The 23,087-nt window shown below is 37.0% G+C and overlaps 1 protein-coding gene across 29 annotated transcripts in view; it reads left to right on the top strand.

The window, feature by feature from the left end:
* RIMS1 (regulating synaptic membrane exocytosis 1) overlaps positions 1–23,087 on the top strand; it is a 303,629-nt gene that overhangs the window by 120,264 nt on the left and 160,278 nt on the right. The window contains exon 4 of one of the 29 annotated variants that reach the window (XM_063152955.1): positions 20,525–20,578. The exons of the other annotated variants lie outside the window; for them this stretch is intronic. Within the exon in view, the coding sequence (XP_063009025.1) occupies positions 20,525–20,578 (54 nt within the window). The remainder of the gene's footprint in view (positions 1–20,524; positions 20,579–23,087) is intronic. 29 annotated transcript variants of the gene reach the window in all.

The following is a 23,087-nucleotide window of genomic DNA, read 5'->3' as shown; positions in this document are numbered from 1 at the left end:
GAGATACAGTTTAGGATAAAAAAATGAATGAGCAAATGTAGTTTCTTTGGATCAAAATTCAGATATTTCGTGAGGTGCTGTGAGTGTATTGAACTAAGTGAAATATGTATGACATTGACAGAATTAGGTGGAAGATCCATGTTCCAGATTAAGCTATATAATTATCCATAGCAATCAGTCTACCATTATAGAGGTTTCATTAGGATTACTATTTTTTATCAACTTTCAAATGAAAAAAATAAGGAGCAAATGTTAAAAGTAAATGTTGTTAGAATTTTCCTGTGCTTTGCAGAATAGAGCAGTTTGCTTTGTCTTTTTTCTATTTCCATACGTAAAGGGCAACTGGTGGGAAATCCGGATGTAAAATACATTAGAAATATATGAGAATTTATGTCACTGAACTTAGTAGTATGTGGTTGCAGAAAATAATGCTGGTAATCAGTGCAGAAGAGAGTCCTATTTCTGATCTGGCTGTCACTGAGATTGTTTTCATTTTAGTATAATGTCAGTGATTTATACTTGGAAAGAAAGACAACTTGGAAACAGTTTTTTAATTGTGTGTCAGGTGGCTTTTTCAGGGAGCTTGTAATTTAGCTCCTTTAAATTATACTTAAAATTTGCTTACATAATGGCTTACTAATTTAAGCCTTACCAACTTGACTACATATGCCATGCAATTCAGCTGTGTACTAATGCTTTAACAGAGGTTGGTAATATTGTCAGAACAAAATGTCTGGATTGTCAGGATTTTTTTTTTTTACATCTCTTGAACAGAACTCCTAGGTCAAATTGTCCATTAAAAGACTAATTTCTGTATGCTCTGACTAACACAGCTGTAGAACAAAACAGAAAAATCCAACAGAAGGATGTAAATTACATAGCAAATTGCAAATTGATAGCAGATACATTTTCTCTCTGTAGCATTCAATGTAATTTGTTTCCAAAAGATATGGGGTTTATATGCATCATGAAAGAAGCACTGCTTTTCAGTAATGCCTCCCTAGAACTGCTGCTTCTAGCAGGGAAAAAAAAAACCAAACAAAGGCCAGCAAGAAATTGATGAATTCTATTTCAAGTAAGGGGGGAGGGATCATTGTCCTCTGCTTGTGGGAAGTTAATTTGCTTTCAAACAAATACAAGTGTCTAAAATTTCTAGGGAAATCCTTAAAATTAGCTTGCTCTTCACCAAGTTTGCTGAGTGTATGTATGTATAAACATATATTGTACAGATTTTTCATAAGTGAATGCACATGCATACCATATATGTGCATCCTACTACAATGCCTAATACAGGAGTACAGGGCAACCCAATTTTTTGACCTTTGAAATCTGTTAATGATTGAAGGTATTTAAATCACCTGAGGAGTTATTATTTATGTGCCCATTTCTCTGGACAGAAAGAGATGTTATGCTATAGCAGTCACAGAATCTCAGAAGGATTGAGGTTGGGGAGGTCGTCTGATCCAATGCCCCAGTGCTGAGGGAACTTTCTCCTTCCAGCTTGGCATATTCATGTGTCTTTTGCCTTGCAGAGTGAACAGTGGAAAACTCAAAGATATTTCATGTCATTTTTGTTATTTGTTTGCTTATTGTAACTATACACAGGCTTACACAAAATCTTATAGGCTTACACAAAATCTCCTTAAGTTCTGTTAGGGAATAATTCTGTGACTTACAGCTTTGGACAAATGAATTGCAGAATTTTACAGAATCCTTTAGAGAGAACACTAACACTATGATGATTTTTTTCAGCATTCAGAGAGAAAGAAACACCAAAGCTACAAAATCAATGCTGAGCTTTTAATTTCTTTCAATGTAGTATTTTTATCATTTTAACACTCATGATCTCATATTCTGTTTGGTCCAATTTAGTTGATGATAGAAAGCTGAGGAGCAGGAGACCCTTCCAGTGGTTCTCCCAAAAATATTGTGTATCCTGCTGGCTCAGTTACTATCTGAGGTGTGGGAGATCAATGTTGAACTCCATTGTGATAAAAGCTGCTTTTCCAGATGGGATACAGTGCTGTCAGTATTGAAGAGGAATATCTTCCTAACTGACTTGGGTCAGTTTTACTACGAAGACAGAATACGAAATATTGAAATTATTTTTCTTTTTGTGTTTTTGTCCAGAAGTATACTTTGAGTTAGTATTTAGATCTTGGCTGAAATTATTTTATTGCACTTTTCTAATAAGTACTGGTTTCAGAAAATACAGCAATATAGAAATATTTTTATTCACCTCTTGTCAAATATGATTCATCTATGACCTAAATATCTGTAAGTAAGGAGATGAGATTTCAAGGTCTTGTGTAAAGGAAGATAATTTCAGTTAATTAGTTTCAACTGCAGATATATTTTAAAACTACAAGTAAATTAAGGAAGTTATAACAATTGAAATCTGAGATTTTTTTAATGCAGTGCACCTTAAGAAGAAGGAGGATAATGAAAGAAAATACTAGTGGTGTAACACAAAGTAATGAGAAAGGTATATGTGTTCATACACCTTAATATAATCAATATGATCCTGTAGACTGTAACTTTATAGTAGATTTTGATCCTTGTCTATCCAGTAAATACAGTGTTGAAAATGAACAGGTATGACCTTATAGATTTAATATGATAATGTATGCATATCTGGTGTAAGATAAAAGGTTAAAATGAACAGTTTAAACCAGACACAATTCTGATCATCTCTGACTAGTCAGAATATGTGTACAATTTTATAAAATCAGGAGGAAAAAAATATAAATAAATTAAAAATTGCTAAAATTGTATCTTTATATGCATGAAATAAAATCTTTCTACATCTTGATGCTTATAGTTATTAATTCTGATTGATTGGAAATGCATTAATAGTATTTGATCACCTTTTGCTTGCAATTGTGCCATCAATAATGTAGATAGTTGTAATAATAATGATACATAAAATTAAAATCCTAATTTTGAATGGAGCATTTCTTCTTTAATGAAGGCTTTATTTGTAAAAAGAACCTTTTATTCTTATGAACAAATCATTATTGCTGAATCATTATTAATATTCTCATAAATACTGAGTCTGATAAATATTTAAGGATTGTACAGTAAATATTTCAGGTTTATGTATTTTTTCAGATTTTGGGAATAGCGTTGATTAGCTACAGGTAGGATGTCTGTTTAGCTTGGTCTGTGTAGATGATAATTTTCAAAGCATAGTCACTCCAGGAATCTGTTTATGAGTCCTCCAGTTGTTCTTTACTTCAATGTGTTTCCAGTAATCTTACAATCAGTAGAAACCAAACTCAGCCTTAAATCCCTGCAAAACCTGTAGATAGCCAGCTGCAGTTTCAGCTGTGAGATCACTCTGTTTGGAACTGTTCTTGCATCCAGCATCATGTCCCTTATTTCAAACTATCCTTTCAGTGTATTATGCACATTTAATTGTGTTAATTTTCCACAATGTCCTATTTTTTCAAGTCCTTTAATTCATTATATGGATTGCTTTGAATTTATTGTTACCTCTTGCTAACAAGTCAAATCCAATCTCCCTACTATTACTATTGGACTATTGCCTTTATGGTGTCTTAAAATCCAAAACTCCACTGGCATTTCATTGCCACATCAAATTTGCAACTGTTCATTCTGAATTCAGTTTGCCCTATTGCATTTCAAATTAAACAAAAAATTTTCTTTGCAAGGTATTGTGTATTTACTATATTTCTGTTATCTTCATTTCTGTAATGGAATAATTTGTTACTTGTTGGCACTGCAGAAATCATAGAAGAGATTAGAGATCTCTATGTACCACATATAATAAATATATTACTTTTCTTTGCTATGGAATACAGAACTAATAAGCAAATACCCTATCTTAATAAAGAAGATAAAAAAAAAAGTATCTAAATTTTCTTAAAAATTTAATTTTTAAGAATGTGATTTACTATAATATTTAGCTGCCTTAGTAGTACTACAAACTATGTTTTTTCAGCTTATAAAGAAATCAATCATCTTGGTGATGAAATTAGTGACTAATCCAGTGACTGGTATAGGTGAATTTGATTTGTACATGCCTAGTTTCTCTGCATGTATTTATTATAGCAACATTTTAGGGAATAAGTTCATTTCATTGGGTAGATTTACAGCTCTTTGAAACTGGTGGTCTGCAATGTTAGTGGAGGACAGTGGGGAATCCTGGGGAGTCCATCTGCATGAGAGTGGGGTGAGTCTGGATATAACCCACTTTTCCAATGTGCCTCTGTGTGGCAGGTCTGACCAGGGGAAATGAATTTGTAGTGTGCAGTGCTGAGAAGATAGAAATTAAATAAAAATACCATTACTGTTGCCTGTCATAAAATGTGTGTACTTGTGTCGAATCAGACAGTTGATATACTCACCCAGCATTTGTTCATGTGAGAGGTGGGCTATCAGTGAAGGAGGCATCTGTCAGACAGGACCCTGAATGTCATAATTTTGAGCTATTTTTTGAATGCTTCAGGTAAATGCATCCAAAATTAACACATCTATTTCTGGATGGAGAGCCCCATAACAATGTGCCATCTCTTGGCAAACCAAGAGAGGTGGGTTTGTCTTTTGTCATTTGCAGTTGAAGTTTTGGTGCAAAAAACCAAAAATCTGTAAGTGTAGAAAAATATTATCTGAAGCCCTCCTTGCTGTGGAGGGCTAAATAGAAGGGATAACTTTACAGAGACAAACCAGGCAGGCAAATATTTCACACCATCTAAACTTTAATCTAGTTCATCCAGAAAAAAGAAGCCTTGATATCTCTTCCAGTTGATACTCCAATGAAAGCTTAGTTTTAGAGACTTTAGAGACTTTTTTTTTTTTTTTTGTCCCTCCCTCAAAGACATTGAGGGAGAACAGAGTAGCAAACATGCAGGTGTCCAGGGATGTGTTTAGGCTCAGGAGACTTGAAGAAGTGTGTTCTTCTGTGAGATGCCTGAGGGGATGTGGTGCACCAGCAGAGCTGACAGCTGATGTCCAAGCAGGGCTCAGTCAGAACTAGAAGCCCTGTGGCAGCACCTGGTGGGGCTTGTTTTTATCTGAGCAATGCACCTTCAGTTTTTCCAGCAGTGATCTGTTTCCTAGATGTACTTGGGTGTATTTTATTGCTAGAAGACAATCAATCCAGCATCATGTCCCTTATTTCAAACTGTGCCCAGCTGTGGTAACTGTGAAAAGTCTTGTAAAAGGATCCCATAAAAAGGAAGATGTCTTCTCATCATGCATCATTCTTCCCTAAAAAACTTGAGCTTTTGGCAACACTAACTGAATCCCTTTGTTCAGCCTCTGAATACACTTGTTCCATGTGATCACACAAAAACCAGCTGTCACCTTACAGGCATGTGAGAGTGCACTCATTTAAGCTCAGTCTGATTTGACAGCCCAGTGTGTGCCCCTTAAGCCCAATGAATTCTTTACTTGGTCATTTTGTTTTTGGAATTTGTGTCTTTCAGTTTCAATCATTGTAGTCCTCATTCATGTAAGATTCTTCTATGTGATGGGATTTTTAATGTGATCTGTGGGGCTAGGACTGAGTATGACTCCTAATATTTAAAATGTTCATAGCTATGTACACTGTTGAGGCAAAATTGTTTGGTTTTAGTAGTTATAAAATAACATAGGAATGCTAACTAGAACTAAATTTAGTAAACTGAATTCCTGGGCTATTCTGGCACCACAAAACCAGCGGTATTTTAGCTAGAAAGAGATCTTACTGCAAAGAGAGTTTTGGTAAGATTTTTGACCTATTATGCGTTATGAGAAATCAACAAGTAGCTGAAAAAATTTCAAGAGAACAAGGAAATTATGAGGGCTAGATGTAAGCTGTGCTATCTTGCTGTTTCCCTTTTTATCATAAATAGCCTTAATCCTCATCCAGGATTAAAATTCAGTGTATTTTTAGCCATGTAATGTCCTAGATAAAAGATACTTCTATGTTTTTATATATTTTGCCTTCTGGAGCATTTTTAATTTTACTTAAGGGATACAGACTTTCTGTCTATACATCCTCAGTGCTGCAGTTAGAGAGGATGTAGGATAGTTTGTCATACACATACCTAAGGTAAATGGTTTTATTAAGCATAATTGAAGTGTATATTTCAAGCAAGGAAATCTATAGACAAAGTTTCTGTAATATTTTGTGAGTTTCTTCAAATTCCTTTAATATAAGGACCCATCTGCAAATCAGCCTTCCTACAGAGATAAATTAAATCTCTCTCCAAAACTGTGATTATAAAATGATATAAAGTATCTGTTACCAGTTGTTTAATGACTGGTCAGAGATTAGATGAAAATCTGGACAAAATGTAATCTGAATTTCTGTAAAGACCAGATAAAACCCAATAATTTTTTTAATCTAGATTGAGGTTTTTAAAAAGCTGTATGTTATTTAGGGTAAAGTTTAATCATGTACTGTGCAGTTTCAGTATTCCAGCTAAAACACCTGTCAAATAACTTACCTGCAACAGGTTTATGGAATCTTTGGAGTTAAATGTTAATTTATCAATAATCTATTATATTTGTTATTATCTTGTTCATAAAAAACAGGCTCCCATAGCAAAACACTTTGTAGTGGTGAGTTTTGGGACAGTTGTTTGAGATATTTCATTCTGAAAAGTTGAGTATTACTGAGAAATGCAGATTAATCATAGAGATGAGCAGATGTTGCTGGGGCTCTCTGGAAATAGATGAGCATGGGAATGATGGTTGTATTGTCATGACTGCAAGAAATTTTTGTGTGTTGCTGGGATTTTAATACTGGTAGTGTAACTTTTTCTGTGCAACATATGGTAAGTGATAAAAGCTCATACCTTTGCTGTATATGCATCCGCAAAGTTACTTTTTTCTTCCCTGACCAAATATCTTCTACAAACAGAGAGAGGGCAGTTGAAAGTTCATCAATGAGCTGCTCTTAAGACCTTTGTCAGCCTGGAAGCTTTACCCCTCAGGATTATTTGGATCAGTCCTTTTAGCTGTAAAGAAGCCTGCTTTTCTAGACTATTTCAGGGACTCATTTTACTGCCTTTGTGGATGGGTCAAGAGACTACAGAGACAGCTGAAAGTTTAATGCAGCAGAAAAAGCAACAAAGGAATTAAACTAAGGAAGATTTAATCTGCTTTTTGTTTTTGTTTGGGTTTTTTTTGCCCCCGAAACTTTCAGTGTAGATATAAACATACTCTTCTGGACGTCCTGTGTTGCAGGTTATATCCCTTCCCTCCATACCCCTGATGTTTTCCTAATCAACCAGTGAGTATTTAGGAGAGCCTGTTGCAGATGTTAGAGGAGCTTACCTCCTGGTATTTTGTGTAGACTATTAAAGAGGAGACTGGTGAGGTGTCCAAAGGAGATTAAGTCAATGCATTTTCCTGCCAGACTGAGTAGGAACCAGTTCCAGATGAGTACCCCTCATATTATGAGAACCCAGCTCATTATATGTGAGCTGGGTTTATGCTTTCATAATACTTATGGGGGGGAGATCAATGTGCCCCAGAGTGCTTCAGCTTGCTCTGAACTAGACTAAATCAGCTCTGCATCTTTCTCAGCTGTGGCTCCTGTTTAGCCAGAGAGAGCCCCAAGTCACCAAGTGCCCTACGAGGTACTGCAGAGTTTTATTGTAGCTCCCAGCAGCTGCCCCAGTCAGGCTGGCTCTCAGGTAATACCCACATTGTACCTTGCAGCTCATATTTTGGAAGTGTTAGGGCCTTGAAGGTAGGAATGAAGGCCAGTGTTGAGGCAGTTGAATCCTACAACAGTTTTTCATCAGTAACAGTAGGAAATTGTACAGCAGCAATGATCTGTAGACACATCCAGAAACCTATTTTTAGTTTTGTCTCTAATGAAACTCTACACGCTCACTCTGAATCTTCTGTGCAAACCTACGTGTTTTCTCCTCTACAGGCAACCTGACAATTCATGCACCAGCTGGTTCTTTTGTAACCTTTTGTCTCCTACATGAATTGACCTCCTTAAAAGAGGGTGTATGGTCTGTGATATGCAGTCTGTGATATGTGGAAAGTTGTGAATATATTCCACTGTAGAGAGTTCAATTTGGCTTTTTCCCCCCTACATTACAGACAGTCACTAACAAGCAAATGTTGTATATTACCAAAAACTGTACTAAACCACACTTAGATTTTCAGTATTTTATTTAGGATATGCTTATTCATGTTGGTAAATTCTTTTCCATTTTTTGAGTATAATTCATAGGCCTGTGAAGACCAAAATCTTTTTTTTTAACTTTCTGGCCATGCAATGAGAAGTCATAAAATCTTGTTGAAAATTTGCTATGCACAGCTTTCAGGTAATGAGTATGGTAGAGTTCAGCTCAGTACTCAGCTTCAGAAAGATCAAGTCAGCTAAGGGAATAAAAAGCCTTAATCAAGAATAGAAGGTTTTAGCCTTCTTGAGGGTAAGATGGTGATTGGAGAAAAAACAAGTTGGTGTAGTTGTCTTAGGAGAAACTGCTTCTTTTTGTAAAAAGAAGATGACAGGTAGCTAATTGGATACAAAAGGCAGGTGCAGTTAGCCATGCAGCCAAGTCAAGGAGCAAGCCCAATGCTTCAAGCCATACAAGTTTCAGGCAGGTTTGGCAGGCAGTCATGCTAACCTAGTGTGTGTTTCTCAGAAACTGTGCTCCTGTTGTAATGCTAGAGAGACATGTACACCTTCAAAAGTTACTGCAGCAAAAGCTTTATGGAGTCTCAACATCTGTTGCATACTGCTAGGTACAGTTCTCTCCAGACTACGTGCCTGAATTTCCAAGTTATCCATTGAAAAGAGAGTTGAAAGCTTGACAAATCTGGCCCTCTATTAGTAAGGCCCACTGATAAATAGAAATCAATGCTTCAGTGACTGTAATTGCATAGAAAATAACTTAAGTTTTAAGTCTCTTGATATGGAAGTTCATAACTAAGTTAAAATTGATTAAGAAGACTGTTAAATCTATCTGAGCTGCTGCTGAAATGCATCCAGATGATTTTTTTTTCTCCCATTGAAAACTATGAGGATAAACTTAAGATTCCAAGGACTGTAGATGGGCTTTCAGTCATTTGTAAAAAACTGCTATGCAGTTTGTTTCACAAAAAAAGGTTTACACATTTCTCCATTTGTAAGTCTTTTTAGAGAGGCTTCTGTGGTGGATTGACCTTGTCTGGCTGCTAGAGGCTCCAACAGGATAAGGTGAGAAAATAAGATGGAAAAGCTCATGGGCTGACGTAGAAACAGGGAGCTGGTTCACCAACTACCACCATGGGTAAAACAGACTCAGCTTGGGGATGGTTAATTTAATTTACTGCCAGCTAAAATAGAGTGTGATTGTGAGAAGTAAAGACAAAACCTAAAATACCCATCTGCTCCTCCTTTCTCCAGTCTCTTCACTACTCCACTCCCCACTCCTCTGCCTTGTCCAGCCACGTGGCACAGGGCACCAGGCATGGGCTGGGACCAGGCCATAATAGTTCTCCTCTGTTGCTCCCTCCTCCTCCAGCTGTGGCCCCTCCTCCTCCAGCTGTGGCCCACGGTATCCTCTGTGGGCCACAGTCTTTCAGGACAAATGCCTGCTCCCATGTGGTTTCTCCAGGGGCTGCAGCTTCTGTCAGGAGAACCTTCCCCAGCATGGTCTTGTCTGCAGGACATGGGGTAATCCCTGCTCAGGGGACTGCAGTACTTCCTCCCCTAAACATCCCCTCTTCCTTCCCTCACCTTGGGGCTGGCAAGGCCCATTTCTTGTTGTAGCTCTGCATATCATGGCATCAGCTTGCCATGTTCTACTTGATCACTTCCTGTTCTTTGGCCATAAGTACCTGCAGTTACTGCTCTCTTCTGTGAGCTCGCTGGGTTTAATCCTTGGATTTGATGCATGAAACAATAGCTTGTTTTCAGGTCAAATGATGCAGATTTTTAAAACATTACTTTGGAAGACTTTCCTGTTTTATTAATTTTCTATCCTTTATGCAGTCAGTGGCACATGGGTTGCAATTATCCTTATTCACTTGCTTTCATTTCTCATTTTTTTTCTCAACTTCTGTTAATTTTTCTAATTACAACTAAATTTTGAAACCATATCAGTTTGGTAATTTTTGAGGCAGTGTTACAGGCTTTATTTCCATTATAAGGTAATTTATAATTAAATATTTATTAGATAATAATGCTGCACTTAGCATTCCACTGTTACATTATACATTGTGTAATAGATTAGAATCACACAAAAGCAACTTTGTATGCACCATGTGGATGAAAACAAGTTAAATGATGATCACAGAGCTAACTGTAAACTCACATCAACATAACATGGCTGTCTGTCTATTTTAGCCCCAGAAAGATCACATTTGGGTTTTAACTATTCTAAAATTTGCTTTTAAAAGCAAATTTGCCACTCTTTCAGAAGTGCTAAATTATGGCTAGAAGAGCTTTCTGATGTACGACACCTTATATTACTTGTAAGTTGGCTCTGTTCTCAAAACTCATCTGACACGAGGTGCTCTGTGCCCTTTCAGTTGGTTAAGGCCTTGGGTTTGTTTGGTGGGAATCTGCATTTTTAGTGTTTTCTTAAATGATTATTGTGAAATACAATCTCTATTTTTTGCCATATCTATGTTATAAATGTAGCTACCACAGGTGTTTCTTGGCTAAGAAAATCACCTTTTCCTCATTGCTTCTATTTTGGTTTTATTTTTATGTCCTTTTAAGTATATAGCCTCTCCAGCATATATTTTAACAGTAATTACTATTTCCTAGCAGTTTATCTTGCTGATAAACTCAGTCTTTTGAGTTTATTTAAATCTATGTCTCAATCTTTTTTCCTTCTTATTTCTGATAGTTTTCTGGATGGCTGACTTTAGCTGCCCAGTAATTTGCTTTTTCAATTTAAATGTCACATATTATTGTATTAAATGAGTGCAAAGAATTTAGATTCCTGCACTTTAAACAGCAAGGAAAGAGAACATTGCTCAAAATTAATGTAGTATACAGTGATTCTTATGCTTCTGTGCAATAAACATTTTGGGAAGTCTAAGTTTAGCAAATACCATAAACATTTCACAAAGAAAAGCTGCTTGTGCTTGCACAGCAAGTGACATGGCATAGTCTCAGCAACCCTTTCAAACAAAATGCTTGGATGTAATTACATGGTAGAGAGGGAGAGAAATAAAAATATGTAGATTTAGAAATTGAAGAGTCACTTCTGCTTTAATTTGAAGGACAGCCATTAAAATCATACGGAGGACTTGGTACTATAGTGACTTAGGCAGAGCATGACATTCAGTGCAGATCTTAAACCTTTCAGTTATGTCAAAGTCTGCAAGCAGCAAATTCTTGCAAGGGAAGCAATACTGTCATCACTTGTGCTCAGCATAGAAAAATAGAGGCCTCTTCTAGTGGTAGAATGTTAAACTTCAGAATAGGTTCTTTCTTTAAAATAAGCAGGGAGGAAAAAGTGAAGGATTTGCAAATAAAAGACTGCAGTGCCACATGATTTTTACAAAAGCTGCTGGATGTGCTTTGTTTGCATTTAGAGCTTTAGTGTTTCACAACCAATCTGGAGCTGTTTTCTGCAGTGCACTGAGCCCTGGTCAGCTCTTTTGTAAGGTGTTTGTCATAGTGCATGTGTGTGTGGGCTTGGTAATGCCTTATGCTAGTTATGCCTGAAGAGATGTAAAGCTCACCTAAAAGCATTGCTCTCAAAAGAACGACAACCCTGAATCCCCAAATGCCTTCCTTCTTTTCTGAAGAAAAAAAACTAAACCTAAAGGAAAAAACCTTAAACCAAGAAAAGGAAGTAGAGTTTCCTCTGAAGTAAGTTTTATTTGTCCATGTGACATCTCTGTTCCAAATGCACTTTTGCGCTGTGACAACAAAACAATCCAATTTTGTTGCTTTTCCAGCCCGCTAGTTTCCTCATAATCTCTGATATTTGTCCTACTTTCTCCCTAATGTCCATCTCTCAAATTTGTTTCCCAACTTGTTGCCTCTCTCTCTTTTCTTGTCACCCTACTTTGAACCTTTTTATCTCTTCATCCATGTCCCTTGGACATTTGTTCTTCTTGGCCACCTCATCTCACAAGTCTTCCCTTCTTCCCTGTATTCTTTTGTCTAAAGAACTGAAGTGGTTAAGGGGAAGTTATTAAAGACACAGGGCCAGAAGAGCCTGACCCCCAGTAAAGCAGTCGTATTTAAGCTGGGATAAACTGCTGGTTTTGGTATAATCACCTAAAACTTACAGAGACAACCAGAATAAAACTAACCTTATAAATATGTTGTCTACTGACCTGATTCCAGTGTAAAGCTAAAATTAATTATAAACTAGAGAGAAATACAAAGGAATCATTAAACTCAAATTCTAGAAAGAATAGATTCTACTGAAATAATATATTCTTGAAAACCTCTCCCTGTGACTGCGGATGAGGGTGGAATTGTCTGATTTTTTCTATTATGTCCATTTTGGATTTAAATAACTAAAGTTGATTTGTTTGGCTGAGATCATTCTGCTGGCAGTGTTACATAATCTGAATTAAAAAAGCTCAAAGATGGAGTCACAAGAACATGCAAGGATCAAATCAAGACTGAGAGGAACAGTAACTGAGCATAGAATGTTTATCACACATCTTGGTGAAAATGATCTTTGCAGTTCACAAAATGGGCAGACTCTTTGAACCCAGCAGAAGGCTGATGTATCTGAAAGTTATTTTTTGATATGCAATGTGATCAGAGGTACTCCTGCTTCCTGCAAACTCCATGTTTGTGTTTAGTGTTCAGCTACATCAAATAGGACTGTATATTGAGCAAATATCAGTATGCTGGAGAGGTGATCCAAGTCCTGGCAATAGTAGATGGACCTCACCAGCTCTGGAAGCTGTTTCTCCGGCAAAGCTACCTTCTACCAAGCAGGGAATAAGAAAGTTCTTTTAGTTGCTGACATGATTCTCTTCCTTTTGTATAAGGGATCTAACTGGCCATTAAATTGAGCTCCTGACACACACAGAAACCTGCAACACACAAACCCCTTACCTGATGAAAAAGATTGCTTGCTTCTGTTGAACAGGCATGTGAGCACAAGTCCAGTTCATGGTCCCTGTATCTGTACCACCATGGAGTAGGCATCCCTCTATTTCAGATAATAAAGAGGCAAAATATCCTTGACTGTTGCCTCTTCCCCAAATAGCCTTAAGTTGTCACTGCACTATATGCCTTTTATTTGTTTAGGAATTACAAAGCCTGATTAGATATCTGAGAATATGCAGGTAAGTGCAGAAGATCAGAATGGTTCTCCTCATCTAGCAAAGTTCTGATCTCAAATTTCAACCTGTTTTTGTAACAGTAGCTTCATCAGATAATGAAATGTCATTACTGTTTGATTTTTTTAAGTGTATTGTTCTGCACTGCTTTACATCATCTTACCCTATTGAAACATCCCTCTTTCCCTGTGTGGCCTGCCAGTAGTATTGCAAATCCAAAGCAGTAAACCTCTGATATTAATACTGGGTATTGTCTGTAAATTTGCTGTCAACAATGTGCTGTTTAGATCAGTTAAAAAATTGCAATATTCTTACACTGGCACAAAATTCCTGGTGCATTTTCCTGCCCCATTTTCCTTTTCCTTATCTTTTGAATCTTCCATATTCAGACCCACAATTGTTTAACCCTTTCTCAGTCTCCCAAGGTCTTTGCTTTCCTAAAAATCTACACTTTTCCTTACCAAAAACATTGTTTTCCCTGGTTGTTTTTTTTTTTTTTTAATAAATCTGAAATATCCACTCAAATTTGTTGTAGAACACTGACATTCTCTCTTCCCCTTCCTCAAATCTTCCATCCCAGATTTACTGAGGTTCCTTTGTGCTCGAGCTTGGTAGCACAGATAGCACAGACTTAATCAACTTAGCCTCAGACTCTGCACCTGGAGCGAGAGGTGGGAGAATTAAAAGAAAGGACCATGGACATCTCAGAAGGTAGGATCAACAAAGATGGAATTGTAAAAAACCAAAACAACAAAAAGCCAAAAACACCCGTGTCATCCTTTTGGTAAGGGAGTAACTGCAAATCAGATGTTGAGCAAACTCACAATATGTTGTGTTTCCTCAGGATACTCTGGTAGCTTTTTTGTCTGAGGAGATCAGGTTGCTGGTCCATGTAAGGTAGAATATTGTACAAATAAAGTGTGTGTTAGTTTTAAACATATAAGAAGTTGCTGTGATGGGAAGAATCTGCTTTCTGTAATTATAAGGATTATAAGCATATAATTAGGCTTTTCATAATTATAAGGATATAAGCATTTACATTCATAACAAAAAGGCTTAAGTATTTCTAATTATGTGAAAAAAACTATAAACTTAGGATAGATGATGAAACCTGAATAGCTATAACATGTATAGGGCATAATCCTATTTGGTGCTTTGTCAAAAGCCTGCTGGATAGTAGTAATTGTGCCAAATACTAAAAGTACTATACAATGCTCAACATTCCCCCGGTACAAAAAGTTCTGTCCAGCTAAATTAATTTACACCGTGGTGCCTTTTTTTCCCCTGAAACTAAATATTTCACAAATATTGATTTGTGAGTTTTGCTCTTTCACTGAGAATTTATTTTCTTTCACTGAGAGCTTTCTTTTGTTTTCTTAAGAAAAGTTAAACATGCAGGATCAATCTGGTGGAGGTTTATAATGATTTTTTTTTAGCTTACATTTCCAGGTTTATCTGGATTCTGTTTAGTACTATTACCTGTATGTGATGTAAAAAAAGTATTTGTAACAGATCAGAAACCAATCACATCTTTATGCCCAGGCTCAGGAGGACTGTCCCAGGCAGGCAGTGATGGTGAGCCAGGGCTGTGTGCGGAGCTGCCCAGGCATAGGAGGAACCATATGCTTGGTGCCACTCTCCTCCCACTGTATCACTCACAATTTAGATGCCTAATTTCACAATCTGGTTGCAAGGCTCTGACAGACTTATTCTTGACTTTGTGTGGACTTGGGAGTGTGGAAGCTCTAAGAAAACTCAGCAGCCAGAACTTCTCAGCCTAGGAGTTGGTGGGGCACAGAGGAAAATTCTGCCTAAGCAGAGTTCACGTTCCTAAATCGTGATTCTGTGTGAGTGGAAAGATGATCAATCCAAGTGGTCAGAGAAGATTTCTGTCAAGCTGCATGGTAGAGATCTCTGCAATGAGATGATCCTGCAATATGTCAAAAGCATGCTTTTTTCTTCTCCCAAACATTTTGTTCTTCCAAAGAGGATTTTGGGCATTTGTTATAACTGACAGATCCACATGTGCTTGCACTTGCTCCCTTATGTTCCTTTGGCAGCTTGTTACATCATCTATAAAAATCTTTGTCTTGACATGATTGTCACTGCTGTATTTTCAGCTCATTCCCATGAGGAGTATTCCTTAACTGCCAGCCATCCTCTGTTGCCTTCTATCCCTATTTACAGCCAGTAATAATCCTCCTCTTCCTCACAGCCCCTGAGTTTTTGCATCATGTCTTCCTAGTGCTCTGTTAGTATCAGCTCCACTGTCTCTTCCTGTGGATCCAAGCAGTGTCTGTAAGCGTTGCTCGTTCCCTGTGTTCATTTTTCTTTCCCCTGAATTGCCTCTGCAGACAGAGGTGCCCAGAACAGATCTCCTGGTGGCCCCATGCTCCTGGTGGCAGTCAAGGCCACCGTGTTCTGCTCATTAACTCAACAATGACAGGCATTGCACAGGTTGGGAACCTCAAATACATGTTTTAGGTAGATGACCTCTCAAACCTGGGGGGGATGCTATCATCTGTTCACACAGTTCTTCAACACAGGATAGAGTGACCTAATCTCTGAAATCTCTGGAGATGTGTGTATATATGTATACATATACAGACAGACACATATATGCTATAAATATAAGGCAACTTTATTCTCACTATATCATATTGGAAGCTTTCCACACTCAGTCACTCCACCAGCTTTTGGTAGAAGTAACCTTAAGCTCTTGGATAGCTGAGGAAGTAGCTCTGTTCATACTGTGTTCATACATCATGGTGTATACGCTGTGGAGAAAATGGGTCAGCGTGCTGTGGGCTTTCCAAAGTCCCTCATGTAAGCTCAGAGCCTCTGCACTCAGATCTTCAGGTTATATGTATGGTTTGCTTTAGGGCAGAAACCTGTGTAAGACACTGAGACAAGAGAGAGGCAGGCCTTCTAGCAGTAATGTATGTAACATAGATAGATGGAGAACAGTAAGGCTGTTATCAGTGCTTTATTTTTTAGAGTTTCACAGAGTTTTTGGTGTTTGAAGGTGCCTCTGGGGATTGTCAAGTCCAAATACTTGCCTAGAGCAGGTGCAAGTAGATCAGGTTACCAGGACTGTGTTCTTCTGGGTTTGAATATTTCCAAAGATGTAGAACCCGATGCTATTTTTAATATTTTTTGGTGTATGTCTAGGAATAAAAAATCAAAATTTATTTCATGCGCATCAATTCCCCTATGACCTGCACCAGTTGACCCACTTACTTTCTTTCCATGAGCTTTTTATAAATAATTATATGTATATATATAAAAGATGTATTATATAAAAGAAGAGTATAAAAAGAAAAGTAATGGTGCTGTAATGAAAGCTCCCACAGAAATTATGAACATACCCATCCAAGGTTAAAGACAGTCTGGTTCTGAGCATTTCTGTATTTTTACTGCGGTTTGTAATTGTAGAAGTGGATAAACAGAGTTGTCTCTGTTTTATGAATAGGAACTAAAACTTTATGCCAGTCCTGACTTTAAAGCTGTTTCATGCCATTTACCTTATTTTGTCAGATTTCTGTAATGTAAAAAAAAAAATATTTGTGTTCTATGTGTATCTGTAACTATGGGAACCGTGAAGTGATTAAGAGGAGTACAGCTTCTGTGGCTCATCAAGGCAGCCAAATGTCCAAATAGATATACAAAACTTTTTAAGGTTTTTTTGAAGAAGGTTAGAAGAATACACAAAAAATGTCTTTGTGATAATAGTTTCTAGGGTAACTTCGTGGTCTGTGAAAAATGGAGATTGATGTTACAGACAATGTGACTAGCAATTCATGGCTACTATGTTGTCAGAAGAAACCGAAGGAAATTCAGGCAAGAGAAATAAAGTTGAAAAAGAATCTAAGCTATGAGGAAGGAGACCTAGATTTAGAAGATCACAGCTAGTAACTATGACAATGCAGTTTTTGGGGTATTTTTTTAGTACTAACTTCTTTGTGTAGCAGATTTAGAAAAGAACTTGCAGGGGAAGAATATTTAAATTACTGTATGTAAATGTGCTGGTGTGAATTTTTAGACACAACTACCGCCTTCACCACTAGTGATTTTGCTTTCTTCCTTGAGCTCCAAAGATGTTCTCAGAGAATTACATTATTGTACTTCTGGATAGTGTCTGGAACATGGCAGTGTGCTGTTTTAGAATGATATTTCATGTTGTTACTTTATAGTTGTCTAAGTGTCTGGGTTCCAACACTCAGTTTGCTGCAGGATTATTCTAGATAATGTTTCATTTTTGGGAAAATTGTTGGCAGCTTTCTGAAAGATTGGCAGCAGTAGCTTAGAGCTTTTGGCAGAAGGGCATATGAAGAAAGGTGTTTTTCCTTTTTGTTTTTTAATCTTAAAATTAAAATTACTAGTAACATTGTTGCTAACAGCAGTCACAACAAAACTAGCATGAAGTGCCCTTTTGGTGTTAGCTACGTGAATCACTGCTCCGCTGCATCTTTTCCCCCTCCTATAGGCAGTTTTTAGCTGTGGATTTAGGAACTGAGGCCAGGAACATGATTAGGATCAGTACATGAACTGTGTGCTCAGTTGCCTAAAAGTAGGCATCTGATGCCATTTCTTTTGCCCTAGGCACATAGATGTGTCTGGCACATGGGACCTAAGTCCTGTGGCAGCAAGCTGGGATATGCTGACTTACTGCTACAGGCACTAGGCTCTCGTTAGACACAGGATTGTATTTTATTTCACTGTTTCTACATGAAAGTGAGTGGACTCTCTTTGGCTGGAGACCTAAATACCTGAAATGCCTACAGCAATCTCAGTGTAGACAGAAACAATTTAGGCATCTTACTCAAATCCTTATTTGTACACATAGAATGTCATTTGAAAATGTAACATCTAAATTAACAGAAAGGCAAGCAGAAAAGAGTAGGAGGTGCAGTTTCTTGTGCAAGTGGAAAATTCTGGTAAGGCAGACTTCTAAACATCTCTCCTGGAAGTTCTCAGTCAAGCTTGTGAATGGCACCATAGGCTTTAAAGCAACAGGTAGTTCTGTGAGCAGCCTCATTTCCTATGAACATCTTGTGGTTGAATTACCATGTCGGTTCTGTGACGCCAAAAGAGATTGCACTAATGAAATATTTATAGGAATTTTATAGAGCTGTACATTTTTTGTAACTTTTAAGAATATAATGACCTGAAAACTTCCATGCCTGTGCAATTTTTTATTGCGTTTGTCCAGTGGGGTAGCTCATTATTGTAGGATGCAGGCAGAAAATAGGAAGAAGCCAAATCAGCTGTCTGCAAAATCTTCCTTTTCTTGCCAAACTGGAATACAAATATCTAGCTGAAAACCTAAGTTCTGAAGAAAATCTGCTTCCATAGGAACAGAAGAACAGAATACTAAATTAAAATGGCTTATTGTCATTGTCCTGAAATGGCTGAGCTCTGTATGTCTGGTGACCATCAGCATGGGCAAAGTGATCCTCTCCCTGATTGGAGAGGTGGGCAGCAGATAATTGCATAGTCCTGTCAAACCCTTCAGTCCAGAGGAGAGGCTTTAGGAAAATCAGAACCTAGACTCCTCAGTTGCTTTTTTACTAATACCTTAAACATAATCTGGGACTGTTCCTAAGTTTTAGAGTGTCAGTGTGAGTAAACTGACACAAGGCTATTGGCACCCTCTTGATCTTCTGCCTTTGGCATTTTCTTATCAACTTTTCCTGGGAGGTGAGGAGTTGGAGTGTTCTGTGGTACCTCCAGGTAGCACCTGGTTTGGAGTCACCTTGCTTTGAAGTAGAGCAGAGATCCTAGCACAGATACTGATTATTTTGAAGCATTTGCTTCAGTGCTCAAAAATGTTTCTGTGCAAGTCTAGTGTGCCAGTATTGGTGTAATTTCAAGATGTAATTTGATGGAAAATGCTGAGACAGTGCTGTAGGGAAAACATACCCTTATCCCCATTTGCTTTTGTTTCTGGTCACATGATTTTACTACTCATCATTCCCTCTATGAAAAAAACTAGATATGACAGAGCATGAAACCAGTTTAAGAAAATACAGATAATTTTCTGCAATGTTTTTAAATACAAGGGGCTCCTGGGAGAACCTGACTGTCAAGGAACAGTATACAAGTGGGTATGTGGCACAGGGAACCTTCCTGTGAGAAAGAAAGGGAGAGAACAAACCCAGATAGGGAAAGAGGAGAGAGTTGGGGAGAAGACCTTCCCTTTTGCTGGGCAGAAGCTATTGGATGCCCCCAGCTGTCTATACATTTTGAAAAATATATTTAATGTAAACTTGGACTCATGAGCGCACATTCTTTAGAAAGGCAGAGTTGTTTATTTAATAAGATTTTTGACTAATGTAAGTATTCAGGCAGATTTTCAACTTTATTTATTTATATTTTAATGGAGTGAAGTGGTCACAACATTTTAGCTAGGATTTTATTACAGAAATCATTTTGATATTGCAGAAGAGATAAATGCAATTCTGTATAATAATTTTATGGTTTGCTGCATGTTTTTATGTTATCTCAGAAGCATTAAGTGATGCATACTCTAACTTAATTTTGTGAATGAAAATTTTGTAAGAGGTAACTGTTATCGTTCCTTCTCTTTGGCTTTCAAGAGATGACTGACTTGTAGGGTGGTGGCAGAGCTCTGCTGAGGTTAATGGTGCTCAGGCAGTGAAGAGGATCTGGATCTGCCTAATTAAATCTGTCTGAAATAACCAGTGTCTTCCAAAAGTGTGTAGGAGGAATGTACATTAAATCAACAACCTGAAAAAATGTTGTGTACACCCTTCAGAAGGGAAATAATGAAGGTAGTGTGAAGGTTCAGTAAGGAGTAGCTTGTGGCCTGCTCTGTTAGCACACTTGTTACCTAATTTGCTGCATAGGGATGAAGCAGGATGCACGGGAGTCATCCTAACTGTGGGATTTCAATTTCTAAACTCAGGAAGCAAAAAAGGAGTGTGCTCCTTATGTACCTTCCTCAGAATCTGGGCTTGGGTGAAGGATTTGGGGAACTTGCTCTGACCTCAGTCTGAGTTTTGCCTGGCATGTGTCACATAAATTCAGTATAACTTCTGTGCCCCCCACAATGTGACTTTAGCCTCCCAGTGCATGTTTGGAAGTTTCCAAATTTGACTTTGAAAAAAAGCCTTTTTTCTGCATTCTAAAATGCAGGCTTGAAATATTTAATAATGTAGAATTGTTCTTATTTTTGTAACTGAAAATGCTTTTTCTGTGTGTATAGTGATATATATATATATATATATATTACTTACTATGGGCTCTTTCAAGTTGGAATTTCATGTTGTGTTAGTACAGGAATTCTGTTCCTCCTCATTGTGGATCACATTCAGCAGTACCTGTAAGAGTAAGTTTGAGGAATATTTTTTCTGTGAATGAAATACTCTGTATTCCACATGAAGGCAAGCATGGGATCCTTCTAGCATGTTTTCACGCAGCCTGTCAAGTTGCCACATGAATCTGTGTGGGAACTGCTGACCCACATGTGCTGAGTCCTGTGTGTGCCACTGGTCTTTTTTGTTATGTAGCAGTAAAGCCCAGAACCCTTTGCTATGCTGTGAAAATGCACCTTTTTCCAGAGCCATGCATATGAACCCTCTGAATGAAGAGCCCCCTTTTACTGGTTCTCTTTAATAGCTTCACGTGTGAAATTGCATTGACATGTGCAAGGATGCAATAAACCAGAAACAAACCCAGAAACAAAAACCAGACTCTGGATGTCTTGAATGGCTCACTGTAGCACTTCATCAGAGCTCACTGTCCAGAGGAGAGTAAACAGAAACTATTTTTGAAGTGACAGGCCAGAGTAAAATTGTCTTACGCTCTTCATTTTACTGATGCATCGCGTGGAGGTCCAGAAGCCACATTAGAGAACTGTAATCCTTCATCAGAGCATTTGTTTGGTTGCCTAACATCTGTGGATTGTTAAGATAAGTTATTACACAGACCTGCTTTAGTTTAGATTAGTTTGGACCACATCCCAGTATATTCAATCAGGATATAATTCCTGCATGCTGCTGAATTGCTTGCTCCACAAACTTCTCTAAAAATGTTTTTCAATATACAGTTTTGTCACTGAAACTCCTCTGTCACCTCAATTTTTGATTTTTTTTTCTCCTCTTAAAGAAGAGCTTTTATTATTTTTCCTTTTGGACCGAATAGATCTCAAGGCAACTGTAGCATTTTTTTATTCCTGAAGAGATTCCTAAACAGGGGTGGTAGTATAGCTTCTATGTGAGTATAATACAGATTTCCTATGTGTGTAATCTGTGTTGATTGGTATGTATTGTGTCCAAGAGGCAGAGTTTAAAAATAGCTGTAAGAAAATGGGTTTGTATTTACTTGTCTACTATTTCTTCTTTCAGCATTCTGTACTTTTCTGAGTCTCCATGTGAATTAGCAATTCTTATTTGATTGTATCTCATAATATTTTTTGCATAAAATGAATTACAGTATCAAGGGCGATTATGCAAATTGACAGTATTTTCTTGAATTTTATTACATAATTTATAGATATTTAAAATTATTTAATACATTAAGTTGTAAAGGAAGTATGTTAGTGGGCTTGCATATATACCCACATATGAAATTTAATTAGGATAATTCACTTAAGTATTCCTTATCCTTTAAACAAACTCTAGTTGATTAATTTTTTTATTACCACTTTTATCAACCTTTCTTGGAAACTGATAAAATGCAAGTAATGACATTTTTTGTTACTGATTTTCATTTATAGCATTGACATGGATTTTGTACACAGACACATTTGTATGCACACTTTTGCTGTCTAATGAACTAACAGCTGTGGCAGATCATATAAAAGCATTTCAAAATGTGGCTTTTTTTCCTTTTAGCCTTTGTGGTTTTTTTTTTGAATGCCTATAATAATAATAATCTGATAGACTAAAAGTCTATTCTGTTTAGAACACATAGTCTAATAAACTGAATTTCTGGTTTTTGAGGTGTACTAGATGGAATAAATTAGATATTTTGGAATCGAGGTTCTTTTTTTTTTTTTTTGAGGTCTAGAATTTATCTTTGTCAAAGTTGCTGTTTCTATTATCCTACTTAGTGTTATTTGTTTTCATCATGATATATGTTTATGCCCCTGTTGCAATAACTGTATCTTTCGATTAAGGTTGGGTCTTTTTTAATTAAAGGATTAATAGATACTTTATTATACTTCTTAAACAGAAGAAATATAACAGTTATCTTTTGATAAAGGTGCAATCCTGACAGAGGGTAAAGAGTTGGATGTCTTCTCTGTGTGGTTTGGTCAAACAGTGCAGGAATGCACTTGGAAGTTCTGATGTAGTTTTCAGACCTACAAAGATAGTCTATCTAAATAAATGCTAATTATTTTAAATATGTGAAATGCCTAAAATTTTCATCGTACCTCGTAAGCCATGCACTACCTCCACAGGCCAGAGAGTAAAAGAGCTCAGTAACAGAACTTTGTCCTGTTTAAGTTTCATCCATTAAGTGTCTTTTTCCTCTTCTTTTTTATTTTAAGCACTGTACAATTTGTGACTCTTGCATCATTCCTATGTTTTCACAAAATAATCCAAGCATATTTTTCCTTCCAATTTTTGTCATTTTTCTTAGCCTCATTGCAATTTTACCCATTCCTATATACCTTCTGTATTAAATTAAGATATTGCCTTTACCATTTTCCTTAATAATAATGAGCTTTGTTTCCTCTCATCTCTGTTTTTATTTCTGACAAAAATCTCTCTCTTCTATATCCTTCATACATTTTGCCTATTTTTTCTTCTATCTGAAAACTGTTTTTTTCTTTGTCCAAATTTTATCTTAAATTTTCATATACTTTAGTCTTGATTAACCATTTCTTTTTC

The sequence above is a fragment of the Melospiza melodia genome, chromosome 3, assembly GCF_035770615.1.
Source record: "Melospiza melodia melodia isolate bMelMel2 chromosome 3, bMelMel2.pri, whole genome shotgun sequence".
NCBI lineage: Eukaryota > Metazoa > Chordata > Aves > Passeriformes > Passerellidae > Melospiza > Melospiza melodia.
This window is presented reverse-complemented; position numbering and strand designations above follow the sequence as displayed.